We start from the raw sequence: 21,959 nt of genomic DNA on the forward strand, positions 1-21,959 counted from the left end.
CTGCTGCCGCGCCGCCGGAGCACAATTTCTGTTCTCATCCTGAAGCAAAGTTCTTAACCTGAAGCACTATTTCTGGGTTAGTGGATCCAGTAGTAGATAGGTAGCCGTGTTGGTCTGCCATAGTCAAAATAAAAAAATTTCCTTCCAGTAGCACCTTAAAGACCAACTAAGTTAGTTCTTGGTATGAGCTTTCGTCTGAAGAAGTGTGCATGCACACGAAAGCTCATACCAAGAACTAACTTAGTTGGTCTTTAAGGTGCTACTGGAAGGAATTTTTTTTATTTTGGGTTAGTGGAGTTAGTAACCTGAAGCGTATGTAACCCGAGGTACCACTGTACTGATATGACACATAAGAAAGACTGTTAAACATAAATCCCAGCCTCCAGTTGGCAATCTTATTTTTGGCCTGGTGCAAACGTAAGACTGATTAGAGCACCTTATGGGCCCCACACTCTCCTTCCACACACCCACCTCGCCTCTCGTATGGGCATGCTTTCCGTTTCGGGGCTATAATTAGAGTCGAGGGCTGCACCTGTGCTTTCCCTAATCTTAGCCAGCATCAGACCACAGTTTGGAACCATGATTAGGAGCGGATTTGCAAGCTGTGGTTTGGGCTGACTACGGCACACGTTAGACATTTCAGCCTCCCGGTGGAAGGCTTTCCCACAGGTTCATGCCAACAGCACGGCTGCAACTTCTGAAGCCCCACAATTATGTGGGTGAGGCCAATTGTGCAGGTCTTTCCTATTCTGTAAACCTCATCCCTCGTTCCCTACAGCTCATCTTCTTTCTCCTCTCTCCCTGCCCTGGCTGTGAGAGGTTGTTGTTGCTTTTTTGTCGCTTCCTAGTTCTTGCTTCCCTTTCCCAACTCCTCCTTCAAATTTCATTCTGTTGATTCTCTAACTCCTTTTAAGCCCTTTTGTGTGCATCAGCCCATTATTTACTCCTGATCTTTTAATATCTTGAATTGTGCTTTCACTCCTTTCTCCTCCTCCTTTAATCTCTCTCCTTTTCCTGTGTGTATCTACCAATTAGTAACATTTCATGAATCTGATGACATCTACTCTAGTGACTAGTCCATGAAAGCTTATCCCACAATAAATTTGTTTGTCTTGAAGGGGCTACAATACTTTTGTTATTTATGCCACAATCACATTCACTTTTTTATCTTACATATTTCTATACTGCTTTTCAGCCAAATGGCCCTCAGGGCAGTTCACAGAGATAAAAAGATTACAGGCAACTCCCAATTTACATGGGGGCTATGTTCCAAGGTCCATTCTGAAGGAAATCAGCCCTGAGTGCTCGCTGGAAGGACAGATCCTGAAGCTGAGGCTCCAAGACTTTGGCCACCTCATGAGAAGAGAAGACTCCCTGGAAAAGACCCTGATGTTGGGAAAGATGGAGGGCACAAGGAGAAGGAACGACAGAGGACGAGATGGTTGGACAGTGTTCTCGAAGCTACAAACATGAGTCTGACCAAACTGCGGGAGGCAGCGGAAGACAGAAGTGCCTGGCGTGCTCTGGTCCATGGGGTCACGAAGAGTCAGACATGACTAAACGACTAAACAACAACATGTTCCAAGGCACTGCGTGTTTAAGTGAAATCGCCTATATTTGAAACACCATTGAAAAAGCCTGTTCAACCACCGTCACTTTCTGTGACGTTTCTGGGTCACTTCCGGGTTTGGTGTGATGCACACATGCGCAATCATGCCTAAAATGGTCACTGCCTGTATATAAATGTTGTTATTAATTAAAAAAGCATTACATGCACACATCTGTGTTACTGTGATGACACTGTGCTTTTTCTTATTACCACCCAAGCACTGCTTTCACTATCTCCACAAATCAGTGAAGTCTGTAAATCAGAGCATGTAGTAAGCGCATGAGAGAAAATCCCCAATGAAGTAACCTGTGGGGTCTGAAGAATCCTTATCTACTCCTCTAATGAAGACCTAGGGTGATAATAAAGTGCTCTTTTAAGTTTGGAGCATCACTGACCCACACAGTAGTAACATCTAACAGATAAGAAATGGAACACTCTTGTGCACTTTTAGCACCAGTGCTATCACAGCAAGGATCACTACCGGAGGCCTCCAAGTGTTAAACATCGCTTAAAGGCTCTTCTCAGCTGCTTTGCAATAGCCTACCCATTGGTGATTTAAAACACCATTGTCCTATAATATGATACTAGTATAGTTAAAGCCATGGTTTTCCCAGGAGTGATGTATGGAAGTGAGAGCTGGACCATAAAGAAGGCTGATCGCTGAAGAATTGATGCTTTTGAATTATGGTGCTGGAGGAGACTCTTGAGAGTCCCATGGACTGCAAGAAGATCAAACCTATCCATTCTTAAGGAAATCGGCCCTGAGTGCTCACTGGAAGGACAGATCCTGAAGCTGAGGCTCCACTACTTTGGCCACCTCATGAGAAGAGAAGACTCCCTGGGAAAGACCCTGATGTTGGGAAAGATGGAGGGCACAAGAAGGGGACGACAGAGGACGAGATGGTGGGACAGTGTTCTCAAAGCTACCAGCATGAGTTTGACCAAACTGCGGGAGGCAGTGGAAGACAGGAGTGCCTGGCGTGCTCTGGTCCATGGGGTCACGAAGAGTCTGACACAACTAACCAACAACAACAAACAGTTTAATCTGAATGTCGCCGCCTGAAGGGTGTGAAAAGAGCTTCTGCCTATGAGGTGCTTCAATGTTGAGGCACTTGCATTCAGTGTGCATGTGCACTACAGTGAATATGCATCCACCCTGCACTCTCAGATTTAACTTCTACAGCCGGCTTCGGTGCCCTCCAAATACTTTTGCTTGGAGTAGAGCAACAATGCTTGCAACTAGTTACATGAACGGGGCAGAGGGCAGTGTTTATAGGCCAAAAAGGCAATCTGTTATTGCCTCACACACTCTTTTCTAGGAAGTACTTTTTAGTAAAACAGATTACTTCTGTTCAGGCTTCTACTTCCTTCCTCCTTCGCCAAGTTAGTCCAGGTTAGTGACGGAATGAGTTAGCGTGTGGTTGTAATGCTAACCTATTGGCTCCATCTTGGCCACGTGCAAAACAGGTGCTTAGCATGGCTTTGTTTGCTGTGAGTAATAAACCTTAAGTCTTCTTTATCCTTTCAACTTGAAGTCTTACCAGACTGTTTCTCTGTGCAGACCACTGCAAAATATTTACCAGACTCCCAACAACGTCGGATTAGAATTACCACTGACTTCAGCCAGCCAACCAAGAGGTGGTGCCGGAAACCAGAAGACAGGGAAAAGGAGCAACTCACAACTCCATTTTAAAGCTGTGCTTCCGAAGGGCAACACAAGGGAGTGTTTTACTATGGCCAGGAACAAAAAGTGAAGGAAAGTAAGGACAGCGGGAATAGATTTTTGCTCATATAAAACATTTAGACTCTGCTTCTTAACTACAGGAAGTCTCCTGAACAACTCTTACTGACGGTGGTTCTCCATGTTTGCAGACTACAAGATAGTAGCATCATGGGCACCCTCAGGGTCATCCAGTCTAACCCCCCTATAATGCAGGAATATTTTGCTCAGCATGGGGCTCGAACCACAGCCCTGAGATTAAGAGGCTCAGGCTCTAACAAATGAGCTGCCTCAGGCCCAGCCCTGCTGCTGCAGATCCTTGTAACTGGAGATACCAGGACCTGAAAATTGAACCTTCCAAATCTGCCCAATATTGCCTATTGCCCTGATACGGATGCTCAGCAGGGCTTACAGGCCTCTGAGTAGGCTATGACTAGGGTGAGTGGATCTGAGCAGGCCCTTTCCTTGCTACTCTTCTGCTTGCATTTTGGCATGTGCTGAGGATCGGATCTGTACTGCCCATAATGTTTATTTATCCATGTTGGGTAGAGGGGAGGTCTATGTCTAAAGCAGTGTTTCCCAACCGGTGTTCCGCGGCACACGAGTGTGCCGTGAGACATCGGCTGGTGTGCCGCAAGATGCCTGGAGGGAGGCGGGCGAGTCGGGCGGCGAGAGGCGGGGCGGCGGCGGCGAGGAGAGGCCGCGCCTCCTGCTGCTGCCTGGCGCTCCTCCTCGCAGCCGGCAGCGCTGCCTGGGCGCCTCCGCGCGACTCTGCCTCGCTGGGTTTGGTCTCCCAGCAGAGACGGGTCACACGCGCACCTCCCTCCCTCCCTCAGCCTGCGCAGAGGGAGAGCCAGAGAGAGGCATCGCTCCTGCGCGGCGGGAGAGGGAGCAGCCGGAGCGATGCCCCAAACGAGCTGAATTCCGAGTGAGGGACTGAGGGGGGAGGGAAAAAACTTTCACTTTCGTGCGTTCCTCCCGGCGTGACGCTGCGCGCTGACGTCACGGGGCGGGGCTTTAATGGTGGTGTGCCGCGAGATTTTTTTTCAGTAAACAGGTGTGCCGTTGCCCAAAAACGTTTGGGAAACACTGGTCTAAAGGATCCTTGTCTTTCATAAGTTTGCATGGAGTAGGGGAATGCTTCTGCAGGTACGGAAGAAGAACGCACAAGAAACCCGCTTTGAAATGCCCAAGATGAGCAAGTTGTTTTTCTTGCTACATTACCCACAGTTTGTTCCACTTTCTTCATTCTGACACATCTCAAATGGATTTCTGTATTGTGCTGCAGACTAATAAGAGGCTAGAATGACCATTAAGGCCACAGTGACTCATTTTCAACTCGGTGCTTAATAATTTAAGCTGCCGTGCTGAAAATTTCTTCTGCGGGTTAGAACAAACAAACATTCTCCATCAATTAATGAGATGGAAAAAGGCATTAGAAACTTTTCAAAGGGGAGAGAATAATTTGAAGGGGTGAAGCTCTCATGGTAGGGTTTTTGTTGCGCTTATCTTCCTTTTGAGGTGGACAGAGTGTGTTTTGGTTTCTCAGTGTCCTTTCTTCTAGAAATCCTCTCAGCTGGCACTTTGCAGCCTTCCCAGGTGCCCACGTGTCAGTTAAAGCCCAGGGGAAAACATCATGAGGTAACTTCTTCCATGGGCCTTTTTAATATCATGGTCAGCTGGGGAGGCTGCAAATTGCTGGGTCGATGTTTCAGGAACGGGTAGCACATGTACCACCCTTGGCCATCTCATGATGATAAAATAAGCTCAAAACCCCACAACCACTCATATTTTAAAGAAATTATAAAACACCCTGAGAATGTGAGAGAAAAATGGAAACCCTTTTGCTGAGGAGGAAAAGGTTTGAGAAACTGGGGGGAGAAGTATTGGCACTAATTAAAACAGTGGGACTTGATAGCTTCCCCAACCATCTCCTATGACATCCACTAATACAACAAAAATCTGGATTGTCCAGATCAGGTCTCGAACGTTGTCCTGCTGGCCCAGGTGTCACTTTAGATTGCTTTAAAATGGCTGCTGTTGTTTTTTAATTGAAACGTGTGATTGGAATTTGTGGTTGTTTTAGGTAAGCTGCCCTGTGAAAGCTCTGCTCCAAAATGTGACCTATTTCACATTTTCAAGAAATATTTCAAGAAGAAATGAAATGAAATCTTGCCACACTGTGCACAGCTCACAAGAGGGGTTCATAATATATTTGCTGGAATTGAGAGGGTAGGCGACATTGCCCCCCCCCCATCTGTACTATGCATTCAAAGCAGTATCATACCACTTTAAACAGTGATGGTTTCCTGACAAGAATTCTGGAAAATGCATTTTTAAGGGTGCTGAGAGCTGTTAGGAGAACCAACACCCCCCCCCCATTCCCCACACAGAGCTGCAATTCATATATTAATTTAACCGTCACTCCCTCTTCCCAGGGAACTCTGAAAATGGTTTCTCTGTGAAGGGAATAAGGGTCTCAGCACTCTTAAACTACGGCTCCTGGGATTTTTGGGGGGAGAAAGCTGTGATTGTTTAAAATGGCACGACACTGCTTTGAATGCATTGCCAGAAGTAGGCAGAATACAACTCAATAAATCACCCACTCAAAAAATGCTTCAGTGAGTCCGACTCAAGCAAACCCCCATGTCTGACATAGAGTTCCTTTTCTGGGTGCTATTCACTGGTACCCTCAATCTAAATCAATCCAGAGGGGTGGGCGTTGCAGAAAGAGAGAGAGAAGTAAAATGTAGTTGGCATAAAGTTATACGGAAATGAAGGGTTACAAATCATAGCAACGCTTGTTATCTGCAGCCAGCACAGTAACAATAGGATATGTAGTGAAGGGGCGTCCTTCTTGCCAGACCTGCGAGCTATTCACTAATTAGACCTATCACTTCATTCCCACAGGAGATTAAATTCAATTTAAAAGACTTCTTTCACACTTCTCCTTCTCCAAGAAAATTCTGGCCAGCATCTTCAGAGAAAGTTTTCTTGAAGAAGAGGGAACCAGAGGCATAGGGTGATGTAATAATGTGCTCATTTATGGCCATTCCTTCTTTTCTCCCTTCATGTGTGTAACATGTAAAGTGGGATCAAGTAAGGAGGTTAAAGTAATCAGGTTCTGGACAGCTACGAACCTTGACAGCTTGGTTTGATGCAACTTCCCCATGGAAATGCAGAACATCGGCTCCGAATACATTTTGATACTAGTTAAAAGCAGATTTTGGGGACGCGGGTGGCGCTGTGGGTTAAACCACAGAGCCTAGGGCTTGCCGATCAGAAGGTCGGAAGTTCGAATCCCCGTGACAGGGTGAGCTCCCATTGCTCGGTCCCAGCTCCTGCCAACCTAGCAGTTCGAAAGCACGTCAAAGTGCAAGTAGATAAATAGGTACCACTCCAGTGGGAAGGTAAACGGTGTTTCCGTGCGCAGCTCTGGTTCACCAGAAGCGGCTTAGTCATGCTGGCCACATGACCCGGAAGCTGTACGCCGGCTCCCTCGGCCAATAAAGTGAGATGATCGCCGCAACCCTAGAGTCGGTCACGACTGGACCTAACGGTCAGGGGTCCCTTTACCTTAAAAGCAGATTAAGGGTTTCGGATAAGGGCATCCATCTTATAATAAAAACAACTACTATAAGCAATTCATACAAGGAGCCCGTTATTCGAAAACTTCATCAGTATCACTGCATTAGATAAGGAGAAGGTGCCAGCCAAACAGATCTAGAGGCCAAAGAGGAAGGGCGTAAAGGCCGTCAGGGTTTTCATGAGATGTTGAAATACTGAAATCAATATTTGAAGAGCACTTATATACGTTCAGCTTCGAAGTTCTCATGAGTTTTGTGAACTCTGCACCTGCAGTGTGCAGAGCAAATATATTTATCACTTTATAAATTCCCCATTTGCTAATGTCATTCTAACCCAGTAATTTCACTGATTAGTTATGCCATATTTCCGTATTTCAGGTTTAGAGATCGTTCCGATATAATATGTTGTCAGCCACAGACACAATGATGTAAACTTGCTTGGTCTGCTGACAAACTGGTGAAACTAAAGTATTCTGATTGAGTGATTTTAATCGCAGTCATTTTGACTAACAATGTCAATTATTACCAAGACTTCCCTTCACACTAATCACCTGTGAAGTCTCTGGGCCATATTTACATCACACCATAGTCTTAAGTCTCATGCCAACCTAGCAGTTCGAAAGCACGTCAAAGTGCAAGTAGATAAATAGGTACTGCACTGGCGGGAAGGTAAACGGCGTTTCCGTGCGCTGCTCTGGTTCGCCAGAAGCGGCTTAGTCATGCTGGCCACATGACCCGGAAGCTGTACGCCGGCTCCCTTGGCCAATAACGATAGATGAGCGCCGCAACCCCAGAGTCGGCCACTACTGGACCTAATGGTCAGGGGTCCCTTCACCTTTATAGTCTTAAGTTAGTTTAAATGTCCTGGGAACTATAGCTGTGACAAGTGAAGTAAAGAGTGGTTTGGCAGGGATGGATCCCTAGCAAAGAATTCACAGTACCATCATCAAACCTGCTATGGTCTCAGTCAGGATAGGTGTACAGCAAGCATCAGAGCATTGATGCTGCATAATGCTTTTCTTCTGGTATCATCTCCTCCTCCTGTCTTTCTCGTTTTCCCTATGCCAAATTTTCCTTTTCTTACAACTTCAAAAGAAATTATATGGGGGAATGTGTGAATAAAAAGCATCAACGGTCATGTGATTTTTGTACACTGAAAGAAAACTATATGAAAATGATGTACCGGTGGTATTTGACTCCTACTAAATTATCTAAAATTTACAAGACAAGTTCAAATATCTACTGGAAGTGTAAAGAAAAGGAGGGTACCTTTTATCACATGTGGTGGACATGTAAGATAACAAAATCATTCTTGGAAATGGTATATAATGAACTTTTAAAAAAACAGCTGCCCAGATGTTATCAGCCCAAAGATGGAAAGAAGCATCAATCCTAACAAGGGAAGAATGGCAAGCCAAAATGCTAGACTATGCTGAAACGGCAAAACTAACATGGAGACTCAGGAATCCAGAACACAAGGACGTTAAAAAAGAATGGGGAAAATTTATAACTTACCTAGGAGACCATTGTAAGCAAATTAAAACCCTAGCTGGACTCTAAGATACACTTGTAAAGTAACGAAGATTACGGATAATTTGGAAAAATGAAAATTATGGACAACGCACTGATATGTAGTTTTAAGCTCTGTTTTAAGGATGGGGGAAAGCCACGATATTCAGAGAATCTCACAAAATGATTACACAAACTGTTTGAATGTAATTTTTTAATGATAAAAATAATTTTTTAAAAATTCCAAAAAATGTCATGTGATTTATATAGTGCTAGCTATTAAAACATTGTTATGTATTTCCCCCTTTTCGTGTTGGAATAATCAGAAAAGCTTGGTGGAAAGCCAGATGGTAGCTTGCTAGGAGGCTTAGCAAGGGCAGCTGGTTAGACAGGAAGGGGGAAATCATTGAAGCTTCTCAGTGACTCCATGCCACAGAAGCTCATTCAACTGGCTGAGGGCTAGGGTTGGGAATCAATAGATATATACCCTTTGGACAGCAATAGACAGAAATTTTATTTATTTTTAATGTCTATTTCATTAAGCATTCTGTCTTGCTTAATGAGAACTTTGAATTTCAGCAGAGTTATCCTTAAAGGTCCATAAACATTCTCGACCCTCCTCATTATTTACTCCTTACAGGGATGGGTTCATAGAAAACTACTGCTTTGTTTGCTTTTTACGTCTTGCATGTAATCTGCCAGATTATAATTTTTATTTTTTGTGGTACTGTGCCGGGGTGGGTGGGAGAGGCATAGTACTGAGAACCATCTCCAGGCACAGAAATTACAAGCTACAGAGTGTCTGCTCCGTGTAAGCGGAATATATGTGTGATTCAGGTTAGCGCTAAGGTTCTAAAGTAATGGGCTCTATAAAGTCCTTGGAGTCGTATCATTTGGCCACAGCTCGCTTATCAGGGCATTTCACTGTTCCTAATATATTTTTATTTTTCAAAAAAGAAATGTTTTTTTAAAAAACAAAACACCAAGACCTGGAAACCTAAGTAAAAACAAAGACCCTCTTTTTCAAGCAAAAAAAACCTAGATCTTAAGACTAAGCATATGTTATTTTAATAGATTTTTCACCATTCTTCACTTCAATGGTACTTTCCAGGTAAGTAAAATCAGCTTCATGACGGGCAGAGATGGTTAAGTGAGCTTGCCAATCAAGGCCTTTTTAAGCATCTCTTTACCACCTAGGGCTGTTTCACACACAACACAGCAGTAATTCCAAGTTTGCCACTTGGTGCCACAGTCAACCCAGCACTAAGCACATCTGTACTGACAGAACACAGGTCCACCACTTTCATGCTTTACATTCTTAGGTGCACACTTAAAAATCACAAATGCGTGAGGAGGCTCTTTCCTAATTTCTCATCCGCCAGAACTCAACACACATTGCAACCTTTTTTTTAAATAAGCTGTTCCTAACCCAAGACTCCCTATAAAATGCTCCAGCAGTTTTCTTTTTGCAGTTTTGGCCTGGAAAACGAAGCTTTCCCTCCTTGGTGCTTTCCAAGGAGTTTGTCCAGTTTAACCGAAAACTCCACGCCCATCTTTCCCAAAGTGCCCTTACCTTCTTTACTGGGTACCTCACGAAGAAGAGAAGCCCAGAGCAGGAAAAGGAACTCAAAGGAGAGAACTGCCTTCGTCCCAGGAAATCTCAGCTCCATATTCCCTGTGGAGGCGCTTCTGACCCTTTGCAGCACTCCTCCTCAGCTCTGCAAGCCTGCAGCTCTCTCGGTTCCTTCTCCAGAGGCCTTACACATCTGGGCAACAAGCGTGGTGCCCTTTGCACGAGGCTCTCTCTAGAGCCAGTTGACGGACTGGGGCTCCTGCATTGCAAAATCTGCCTGCCTGGCCCTGAGTTATGATGAAAGACTCAGGCAGAGGAGTGGTGAAACCAGTTCTCTCCCAATCAACTCCCTTGCTTTACTAGCTTGAAAGGGGCTGTCCCAGGACTTCCCATCTGGCAGACAAATAAACTCACCTTAAAGGTAGCTACCTTTTCCTGGGATCCTCCCTCTGTCTTTTGCTCAGTTACACCATGTGTATAGCTTCAGGGTGCCACCTGGTGGGTCGGTGCTGACATTTTTGGTCCTCTTCCAGTGACTTCCACAGAAGTTAGGCTTTGTGTGTTTAATAAATAATAATAATAATTTTTTTATTTATACCCCGCCCTTCCCGGTTCAGGGCAGCGAACAACAAATTTAAAACACTTCATTGGTGCAACAAAAAACAGCATAAAATGCAGTATAAAACGTGAATAACAATAAATTTAGAATTCAAAAATCAATTTAGGGGGGAAATCCATCCAATAAGCATTAGATGATCACCAGGGCTAGCTGGCTACGTTAGTCCTATTTGGGCCAGCGAGGAGACCAAGGGAGAATTAGCTGTGGGATCCCAGAGCAGGTAATCTTCATCAAAAGGGGACGGGGAGGGAAGGAAGGGGCATAAAAGATCAGGCTAAGTTCAAATTGAAAGCCAGGCGGAATAGCTCTGTCTTACAGTCCCTGCGGAAGGAAGTTAAATCCTGCAGGGCCCTGGTCTCATGGGACAGAGCATTCCACCAGGTCGGAGCCATCACTGAGAAGGCTCTGCCCTGGTGGACTTCATAGCTGAAAGAAGCCACTTGGATTAGTTCTTTTGCAAGATTCCTCCTGCTCTGGAGGGTAGACCGCAAACCAATGGCTTCAAGTTACACGGAAGGAGATTCCAAATAAACATCAGGAATAACTTTCTGGCAGTAAGAGCTGTTTGACCGTGGAACGATCTTCCTTGGGAGGTTGTAGACTCTCCTTCCTTAGAAGTTTTAAAGCAGATATTGGAGAGCCATCTGTCATGGAAGCTTTAGCCGAGATTGAAAGGGGTTGGGTTAGATGACCCTTGGGGATCCCTTCTAACGCTATGATTCTAAGGGTTATTCAAAAGACGACAACAACAGCAATAGCAATAATAATAATAATTTGTACCCCGCCCATCTGGCCGGGTTTCCCCAGCCACTCTGGGCAGCTTCCAACAAAGATTAAAAATACATTAAAATGTCACACATTAAAAACTTCCCTGAACAGGGCTGCCTTCAGATGTCTTCTAAATGTCAGGTGTCTTTGACATCTGGTGGGAGGGCGTTGCACAGGGCGGGCGCCACTGCCAAGAAGGCCCTCTGCCTGGTTCCCTGTAGCTTTGCTTCTTGCAGCGAGGGAACCGCCAGAAGGCCCTCGGAGCTGGACCTCAGCATCTGGGCAGAACGATGGGGGTGGAGACGCTCCTTCAGGTATACTGGGCCGAGATGTGCCACCTGTACTATTTGCACACGTTTTCAGAACAGGACCACCTGAAGGCTGTTTCCCCCCACCCTCTGCACTCTGATAATGTCTCTTGCTTGCCTAGATGAAGCACAGAGCATGCGTCGTTGTGTACAGAAATTAGCTTACTGTGCAAAGGTAAAATTCACATTCATTATTTCACCAGGTTTTGCCTCTGGCTTCGCCGACTCCGCTAGGATGTGGCTCCCAGGCCATTTCCTTGAAAGGAATGAGGCTTCAGGCTGGAAGTAGGGTTCTGCATAGTCCACAATGCATTAATAATAATAATATTTTTTATTTATACCCCGCCCTCCCCAGCCAAGGCCGGGCTCAGGGCAGCCAACAAGCAATAATAAAAACAAGTTGAATGAATACAACTTAAAAACAATATTAAATTACAACATTAAAATATTGAAACATTAAAATATTAAAATGCAGCCTCATCACAGGAGGAGAAAGGAAAAAGAAAAAAGAAAGAGGGGGAGGCAATCAAACTGCCCCCAAGCCAAAGGCCGGGTGGAACAACTCTGTTTTACAGGCCCTGCGGAAAGAAATCAGATCCTGCAGGGCCCTGGTCTCATGAGGCAGAGCGTTCCACCAGGCCGGAGCCAGTGTTGAAAAGGCCCTGGCTCTGGTTGAAGCTAATCTAACTTCCTTACGGCCCGGGACCACTAGGGTGTTGCTGTTTATGGGACCTTGAGGGTCCCATATGAAAATGAGAGCAAGGTTGTATGAAACATCTTCAGAAAATGTCACTTGAAAAAAAGAGACACTGCAATACTTTTGTAAACCAAGAAATATTTCATTATATATATATATATATATATATATATATATATATATATATTTAAATGAGAGCAAGGTGACATAGTTGAATGTATAGGGATCAGACTCTCCCTCATAGAGGACAGAGAAGGGAATGCATAATAAGGTTATCTAAACAACACTATGGGGTAAATTCAGCTGCGGGCATCTAACTTGCTCAGCGTCTCCCTATGTTATGATTATTATGATTATTAATTTGTTTATTGCCTTCTGCACATATGTCTCTAGGCAATGCACAAAATGCAATAAAACAGGTAAAGATCAGTTTAAAAACAGTACAGAAAATAACAGCGGGTCAGTTTTAAAACAATGCTTAGTAGACATCCATGGAAGAGACCTATTAATCCAGCTGAGACACTTTCCTGGAACCAAAATGTCTTCAATTATTTCCAGAAAGTGCAGAAAGTGGGTGTTATGTACTGAGTTGAATAGGATCCAAACTGCAGCAGTCTGATTGGTCCTAGAACAATAGGATCCAAAATGCAGCAGTCTGATTGGTCCTAGAACAATAGGATTCAGAATGCAGCAGTCTGATTGGTCCTAGAACAATGCAGCAGTATGATTGGTTGGCAGGAACCACCCAATCCTGCTCCAGATAGAAGTGAATCCACAACCTGATTGGCTTACAGTAGAATTCTGGAATTAGCCAATCATGTGCAGCCCATTGTGTAAATAATGTATATAAAGCAGATACTGTGAGGGGACTTCCATTCATTCCTCCTCACCACTATGAGCTGAATAAAGAGCATGAAATCACTTTGCGACTCTGAGTATATTTCAGTGGGCGTCTGTCATATCTTGACAGGAATGCTGTTCCACAGAGCAGGGAGAACCTCACTAAAAGTCCTACCCCGAGTTATCTTCATTGCTGAGCAGGGATTCAAATTCACCTCTATCTCTTCCCAGTCCAATACTCTAGCACAGCACATGGGCTCCTTCACATGCTTCTACGGTTAACAGCACAGTGTGCTCGCCCAGCACAGAATTATGAGAGGGGTGATCTCATTGACAAAGTCAGGAATTAATGCAGGATTTGTAAACATTTTTTCCTCTGTGGCTGGGCTGGCTGGGGATGATGAAAATTGCAGTCCAAAACATCTGGATGTGTCCTTTTCCAGAGCCATAAATAAATGCAATAAGATGGCTCATGGGGCTGCAAGACTAGTGTATTGGGTAGCGAATAAAGTTGGGGGACCAAAGACCAGAGAGACGAGAGAAAAAAGTTGATGGCAGCTGTCAATATGATGAAGAGGTTATAGTTAAATAATTTGGTACAAACAATTATTGCTATACTCCGAGATTTAAAAACAAAACATAAAGCAAGTAAGACAATCAGTTTTGTTTGATTTATGTTGATGTTTAGTATTTGTTAGGTTTCCTTACTTCGGACACATGGTATGTAAGAGTCTGGTCAATCGCTTTAGCAGAAAAATTGACTCATCAAGTTAGAGCTGCTAAAGGCAAGTCAAATCCCTTTCCTTTTACAACACCTGGCTGGCCAACCATTTATTAATTACATGAAAATAGAAGACAGTGAAAGAACACCACCACGCTCTCATCTGAATTTATGGAATGATTTATTGAACTGAGCCAATACAGACGTTGGTAACTTTTATTCTTGTAGAAGGTTGTGATACCCAATATGTTGCGATGTTCTTTGTTGGTTATACTATGCTGATCTGTTGACCTAAACGTGAATAAAAACATTTTGTTAAAGCCTTGGCTAAGCTTCCATATTACACAGAAGAATTCATCTAGCAGAATGGGGGAAAATAGCTAATCCTCACTGTTGGCAGGTGGTTCAAATTTGCAGTAGTTCCTTTCAGCAGCGCCTTCTTGGTGTATTCCCCTTTCTTCAACTATCCAAGTGCAATCCAGTGGAGTTGTACATGTAGCAACATATCCATCCACCTTCCTCCGCACGGTAATGTTATAAAGTCTCCACCCCCAGCTTCCCAACTGGTGAGTGATCACATTCCAGCTGGTCACCGTATTTACTTTCTTTTTAGCTTTCGGGCCAACGTCTGTGGTGGCAATGCTGGACCAAAGCCACTGCAACCAGAAGAAAACCACGTTGCCATCCAGGAGTTTGTATATCGGCCTGGCACTGACTGCAACCGTGACATCGTCGTAACCCTGGTTGTGGACCAGGATAGTCAAGTCATTAGTTTTCGCTTCCAGCTCTGAAAAAACAGGTAAATACAGATGATATTATTCGTTTCCCTTCCCTGAAATGAAGGCAAAGGGCAATGCTAAGCTGAGGATTTGGTGGTTATTAGCCTGACTTTGCCTTGTGCCTACTGCTACTACGTTGGCTTCCTATTCCCTATCTTTAATTTTTTGTTTTGTTTAACAGCCAGCCTGTTGTACAGTATAATTATAAGAAATCAATGTACGCTATAAAACGCATAGGAAAAGGCCTTTTCTCTTAATGCCGTCTTCACCCATTTCCTGACCAGCAGTAATTTCTCATCGTGATCTGATGTACGATGGCCTTGTCTCTCTCATGATCCTGTACAACACAAAACACCCTCAGGATGAAATATAATTTACCCCCTAGTGCATGCTTCAAGTTTTACTCTATGGTTTTTATCATTTGTAAATGTCTTAAAATGTTTCCCCAACAATAAACTTCTTAGGCCACTGCGTAACATTTCCCCCACCCCACCTCACCCTGGAACTATGTCCCAGTTATATAGGACAGGCACATCCAACTCCCAAGAGACTGCGATCTAATCCCAGTATAAAAAAACTGGCAGTGATCTACCCTTTGGGGGGGTAGGCCAGAGTTCTTGAGCTTTTTGGGGGGGGGCCAAGCAGCAAGAGTTGTTGACCTTTCCTTAGGGGAGAGACACCAGAGTTCTAGAGCTTTTTAGGGGGGCAGGCCAAAGTTGTTGAACTTTTTTTAAGGGGGACAGAGCATAAATTGCTCACCATAGATAGAACAGAAATCGCACGGCGGCGGCATGGCAGCAGTGGGATGCCCTATTAGCTAAAGTGGTGCTTCAGGTTAAGAACAGTTTCAGGTTAAGAACAGACCACCAGAACGAATTAAGTTCTTAACCCGAGTTACCACTGTATAGTGCAGATGGGACCTAAACCAGGAATAAGGGCACATTTTCTTAAACGTGGTATGATTACCTAATGGTCAGGGGTCCCTTTACCTTTAATATACAACCTGAGTACACTTCTAGGCAGAACGGAACTTTTCTCTGAAGAGGAATTTGTGATAGTGCAGGGAGAATATGCTTAACTCTTTTGAGGACCTCACTTCCTCCTGTTTAATAGCATTCCCACCCAACCATTTCGGTGGTCATGTGCACATTCCTTCATTTCGCAACAGCTGGGCTGAGGAATTCAGTACTGAGTTAACTAGTATTTGAGTGGGCAGACTGGCAATCTGAAACGCAGGTTCATTCATTTGAAATATTTATACGTTTGAAATATCAAATGTGAACTTAGCTGGGAGAAGCCCCAGCATGTTCCCACATGTTCATCACAGTTTGACTCTCTTGCAGGGCTTTTCCTTCAAAAGCGTTGTAGAAGGGTTTGTGGCTTCACAACATCTCTGATATTTCCAACTCTACAGATTCTATGATTCATTGATACTGTCTTCTTTCTTATACAGGGGTACCTAATCTGTGGGCCTCCACATTTTTTTGGAATACATCTTCCCTTGCTGTTTGCCACACTGGTTGCATCTGACAGGAGTCAGTATACAGTGGTACCTTGGGTTAAGAACTTAATTCGTTCTGGAAGTCCGTTCTTAACCTGAAACTGTTCATAACCTGAAGCACCACTTTAGCTAATGGGGCCTCCCGCTGCCACCACGCCACCGGAGCACGATTTCTGTTCTCATCCTGAAGCAAAGTTCTTAACTTGGGGTACTATTTCTGGGTTAGCGGAGTCTGTAACCTGAAGCGTCTGTAACCTGAAGCGTATGTAACCCGAGGTACCACTGTAGTTCAACAATATCTGGAAGGCTTCAGGTTAACTACTACCCCTTGTTTTCACAGATAGTACGTCTCTAATTCTTAGCAAGTTAGAACAGCCCATTTTTAAAAATGTCAGAACAGAAAGACTGGTGTTTGAAACATGTTGAGAATTAAGAATCCTTTGGGGAATAAAAATATGTAAATATATGTAAAAGGACTGGGTAAATTAAGGATGGTTGCAGAACCTGCAGCCCTTCAGCTGCTGCTTGGCTACAACGTTCACCATCCCTGACCATTATCCATGCTGTCTGAGGCTGAGGAGAGTCTAGCAACATCATAGAGGACCGCACAGTTTCCCAAATCTTGTTTTAGAACATACAGTGGTACCTCGGGTTACATACACTTCAGGTTACATACGCTTCAGGTTACAGACTCCCCTAACCCAGAAATAGTACCTCGGGTTAAGAACTTTGCTTCAGGATGAGAACAGAAATTGCGCGGCAGCAGCGGGAGGCCCCATTAGCTAAAGTGGTGCTTCAGGTTAAGTACAGTTTCAGGTTAAGAACGGACCTCCGGAATGAATTAAGTTCTTAAACCTGAGGTACCACTGTACTCCAAAGTCCTTTGCAGCACCCATGAGTTCCCCAGAGGCAGAATGTTTTAAAATCAAGGCGTTTAGAAAGTACAACATGAAATCATACCCATTTCCTGAGGGATGTTTCTTCTCAAACACCGGCAAGTCGCTGGCAAAGATCTGCAAAAGAGAGAAACGTATCTTTTTCAGAACATAAAGGATCTTTCCACTGCGCCACATCTCAGTGTCCAAATAATGCTCCAAAGACTTGTACAGTGGTACCTCAGGTTAAGTACTTAATTCGTTCTGGAGGTCTGTTCTTAACCTGAAATTGTTCTTAACTTGAAGCACCACTTTAGCTAATGGGGCCTCCTGCTGCTGCCGCGCCGCTGGAGCAAGATTTCTGTTCTCATCCTGAAGCAAAGTTCTTAACCTGAAGCACTATTTCTGGGTTAGCGGAGTCTGTAACCTGAAGTGCATGTAACCTGAAGCGTATGTAACCCGAGGTACCACTGTACATTGACAATGGCCTCTCCAGGTATTCCTCCTCTCTAAAGAATATGCCTCCTTCGTGCCCTTAACAGGGATGCAATCTACATCCCATCTGCATAATAACTTTAAAGCAGTATCACACAGCTTTAAGCGGCAATGACTTCTCTCAAAGAATCCTGGGAGCTGCAAGTTGTTAGGAGACCCCCTATTCCCTGAGTGGATGAACAATCAATCCCTCTTCCCAGGGAGCTCTGGGAATTGTAGCTGTGAAGAGAACAGTCGTCTCCTAACAACTCTCAGCATCCTTAAACTGTGGTTCTTGGGATTCCTTGGGGAAAGCCGTAACTGTTTAAAGTGGTGCGATACTGCTTCAAATGTACAGTGGTAACGGGTTACATACGCTTCAGGTTACATACACTTCATGTTACAGACTCCACTAACCCAGAAATATTACCTCGGGTTAAGAACTTTGCTTCAGGATGAGAACAGAAATCGTGCTCTGGCGGTGCAGCGGCAGGGGGAGGCCCCATTAGGTAAAGTGGTGCTTCAGGTTAAGAACAGACCTCCAGAATGAATTAAGTTCTTAACCCGAGGTACCACTGTATAGTGCAGATGGGGCCTAGGCCAGGAATAAGGGCACGTTTTCTTAAATGTGGTATGATTACCATTTATCAGCGTGTGTTGGCACTGTTCTCTCTGTGTGTCCTGTCTTACAGTGTTGAATACCACCATCCACAATGAAAGGATTCCAAAGGTGTACAAAGTATTTGTGTACTTTGTTTCCCTCCAGTTTTCTTGTCTGAACAAAAGTCACGGAGAGCAATTTATTAGTGAAAAAATGCCATGATAAAAATCCTTCAAGATGGCGAAGTATGGGGAGATGCAGTAGCGGGGAGAAGGGGAAAGTTCAGCTCTCTTCACCTGTGCGCCTTTTTCAAGTAAACATTATTCCCCACATGTTCCTGCGCCACTTTGTGTGTGGATGCACCAAACACCTGAACAAAGATGGCTGCCACCATCATGATTCGTTCCGTCCACTGGTGGGTCTTCCCCACATATTTTCTCTTGCTAAAACTAGTCTCCAGCCTTGCTGGAGAAACTGTGTTTCGCTTTTATTCTGAGGGAATTGTGTGTTCCTGTTAACGCTGGCTACAGATTCAAGTCACTAGAATCTGTTTATACTTTCCATTACTGTTTCTTTGTTTCGGCAGCGCTCGACACAACAAGAAATCTGTTTTGCACCTAGTAGAGTCTAATTTAATTAAGTCTGCCTAATGCCTCCAGCATGCGCTGTTCAGGGCCAAATTAAACGTGTCACCACCATTCATGCAACCAGCAATTATTATTGACTAAACAACATGCGTGAGGCCCCCAATCCGGATCAGGACCCTGGGGGAAGGCTAAGCAGATGTTAGCCTTTGTTTCTCCACCCTGGTTCCCATCTGGATTGAAAGGAAAACTTCCATTGCCACCAATCTGGTGGAATGCAATGAGTGTGTGGGGTTTTTTTTGGGGTGGGGAGGAATGGCCTAAAGCACCCCCAATCCCCCTGCCAGGGTACTGATCCATAATGCACTCTATGCCTGGTATTCTCTGTAAAACTAATTCACAGAGTTGCCGATTGTGTGAATGGCATTGCACCTAGTTTTGCCCTAATACGTTTGCAAAGCACAGACTTTGGGGCTTTCCAAGTTTCCCACCGCCGCCGCCCTCTTCCCCTTTCTCTGTCTTGATTGTTAATGTTTGCGCAGATCAAGTCGGAACGAGTTTAAACTTGTGAGGAGCTACAAAAGGATTCCAACAAACGGAGCGAATGTGTGGCAAAACACCAACAGCAACTATCATTACTATTACTATTATTATTACTAAGTTTCTTACCCTCCCTTCGCCAGCAGGTCCCAGGGCAGGTAATTGGTAATTACTCAGGGCGGGTACAATAGTATAACTTATCTCTGCAGAAATGCAGAAATACCAGCACGCTAATGGCATCAGACACAAAAACCATTTCCTTATACCATCCCAGAGCTAATGGCGTAGCTGGGAGAATAAAGAGAACGCCCTCAGAGCTTGTAAATAAGCAAAGGGCACTGCGGGAATAAAACTTATCACAAGGGGTATCCTCTGCTTACACTCTTCGTGAGGAATATCACTTTTGGGAAGGGGACACGACATCACAGACTGTGAGCAGTCCATCCCTTTGAAGCACATTCAGGGCACTTTTTTCTCCTCAAAGAATTATGGGCACTGTAGTTTATCCCTCAGAGAGTGACAATTCCCAGCAACCCATAACGAACTACAGTGCCCAGAAGTCTTTGAGAGGAATTATGTGCTTCAAATGTGCTTTAGTGTACACAGCCAGAGATTGTGCCCTTCCATCAACCAACCACTTTTTCCTCTTCCCCACAGCTGCTGCCACCTCCATTTCTCTGCCTCTCTCTCCCACGCTCCCTCTTTCTTTTGCCTCTGCCTTAGCAGCGATGGCACCGGTAGTTTGTTCCCCTCCTCTAAGGAAGTGTCAAAGGGGTCCTGTAAAACAAAATGAGACCGATCACCTGTCCAGCGCTCTATGTTTGAGACAAGAGGCATCTTAGGTCTGTTTATTTCTGATTTCTGCCTGCCAAATTTTTTCATGTCGTGTTTCCATTATGATTTTCTGTATTGTGTGATTTAATAAGCTGTGAGCTAGTTTCATTTTAATTAAGGGCAGTTCCACTGATGCAGTTTTAAAAACATTTTTAATTTACATATTTGCCCATTTAGCATCACACAATTATCCCTTCATTGAAGTTTTCTGCAGTTCTTAGGGTGTGTGCCTTTTGTAATTAAATAGTGATAATTTAATTTTAGGCAGTTATCTAGAGAAGTTAAGACAGCACATTTGATTGTTTCAGTGTTATTTTAACTATCATACTCCATCTGTTACCATGACACAGCTGCACCCCATAAAAACGTCACTTACCAATCTTAATCAGTTCTCCTTCTTAACAGCAAAACGAAGTTGAAAGAAACTAAAGCTGAAGGAGGGCAGATCAGATAAAGGGAGGAAAGCTTAAAGAAAAGAATCTGGAGAAATGAAACTGAAACTGTTGCCACTTTTAGTAAATGAAATGCAAATGAACAGAATTTGTATTTAGAAAAGTGGCTTTTGTGTGCCTCCTTGTGGACTTCTACTGACATTTCCTGTTTTCAATGGATTCCTGCAGATTCTATAACTTCCACATCTGCATGGGACAGAATAGGTTGGGCTTCGTGCATGAAAATAGCCAGATGCGTTGCAATTTCTGTGAGGGTTTTATTCAAACTCTGTACCTTCTGCCAGCATTGTCACATGCAGAACAAGTCAACACTCCCTTTTCTGCATTATATGTGTGAAATTATGATATTTGAAGGCCATATGATAATTATCTTAGGAGTTTATTTCTGAAGATGTTTTCTTTCTGTTTCTGTATGTCATACTTTGTTTTTTTTTAAAGATATTTATTAAAGTTTCCAATTTTTTGCAAACAAAAGAAAAAACAAACATAAAAATATTAAAAACACTTAAATTTCACACCTTATTTTCTTATAACTTATTTCCCCGACCTCCTCATACCTCCCCTTCTTGTATACCCAGTTTAAGTTGTTTGTACAGCAAATCCTTATCTCAACATCTTAGATTATTATAGCTTTAAGTTCTTACTTACAAAAAGTCGTTTTATCATAGTTACAGCTTGAAACCACTTAATTTCAATCCAGCATCATTCAACATTCCTTAATTTTATAATATTTTTGCATCATACTTTGAGAGGTCTGCCAACGACTAAATCATCAATGAGTGAGAACTCCTCCCCACTCACCCACCCCAATGCCTGGTTTTATATAGACTTCCACGTAATTCTGTTACTGGGATTCAGCTGCATTGGCAAAGAAAAAGCACTTTATATGCATTGTTTATGCATTCTAACACTGTGACACCAGATGGCGCTGTGGAGTTCCACTTTTGCTAACCCAATTTCTCGTATAGAGTTTGCAACACGTTTAACTGAAACAAGTTTTTGATGCGTCTAGATACAGACTGGGTTTCTATTTAACCCACAGGCATATGAAATCTCTCCTAGGTGGCTAGTTGCCAAATAATTTCTCTTTTTGCTGAAATTCAAATGGTTTTTGCTTTTTTAAAAATGAAAATTCAGGGGTTCCCATTTTGGCTCATAAATAGAGCTTCAGACTCTTATCTTGGAATGTGATTTTTACAGATTGACCACAATGTGCTTCCCGGCAGTTTGGATCATTCCTCACTTAGCTAAGTGTTTCTGTGTCCAGCAATACTGCTGTCATGGGCTCCTTTGGGAGGGTGGGTGAGAAATAAATTTATTTTTTAATAATCATCATCAGTGCTTTTTTTCTGGGGGGACGCAGGGGTA

General features: G+C 43.8%; 2 protein-coding genes across 2 annotated transcripts in view; both read right to left on the reverse strand.

Annotated features, from left to right (window-relative positions):
* The window catches only part of EPHA1 (EPH receptor A1), an 88,028-nt gene extending 77,687 nt beyond the window's left edge, over positions 1–10,341 (reverse strand). The window contains exon 1 of the mRNA XM_081176261.1: positions 9,999–10,341. Coding sequence (XP_081032387.1) covers positions 9,999–10,095 — 97 coding nt within the window. The 5' untranslated portion in view covers positions 10,096–10,341. The remainder of the gene's footprint in view (positions 1–9,998) is intronic.
* A 3,774-nt stretch (positions 10,342–14,115) lies between these two features.
* On the reverse strand, positions 14,116–20,816 carry LOC308576963 (uncharacterized protein). The gene is made up of 4 exons (XM_081177090.1): positions 20,516–20,816; positions 17,192–17,244; positions 14,343–14,738; positions 14,116–14,242 (listed from the first exon to the last, which is right to left on the reverse strand). The coding sequence occupies exons 2-4, from the start codon at positions 17,193–17,195 to the stop codon at positions 14,220–14,222; spliced, it is 423 nt and encodes a 140-aa protein (XP_081033216.1). The 5' UTR covers positions 17,196–17,244; positions 20,516–20,816; the 3' UTR covers positions 14,116–14,219.
* Between the last annotated feature and the right edge of the window lie 1,143 nt (positions 20,817–21,959).

The sequence above is a fragment of the Podarcis bocagei genome (assembly GCF_964188305.1).
Source record: "Podarcis bocagei genome assembly, chromosome: 17".
Lineage (NCBI taxonomy): Eukaryota > Metazoa > Chordata > Lepidosauria > Squamata > Lacertidae > Podarcis > Podarcis bocagei.

Excerpts from the sequence above, each read along its gene's own strand:
- LOC308576963 (XM_081177090.1), bottom strand. Across the intron at positions 14,243-14,342 it reads ATTTGAACCACCTGCCAACA|GTCAACAGATCAGCATAGTA; the intron begins GTGAGGATTAGC and ends ATTCACGTTTAG.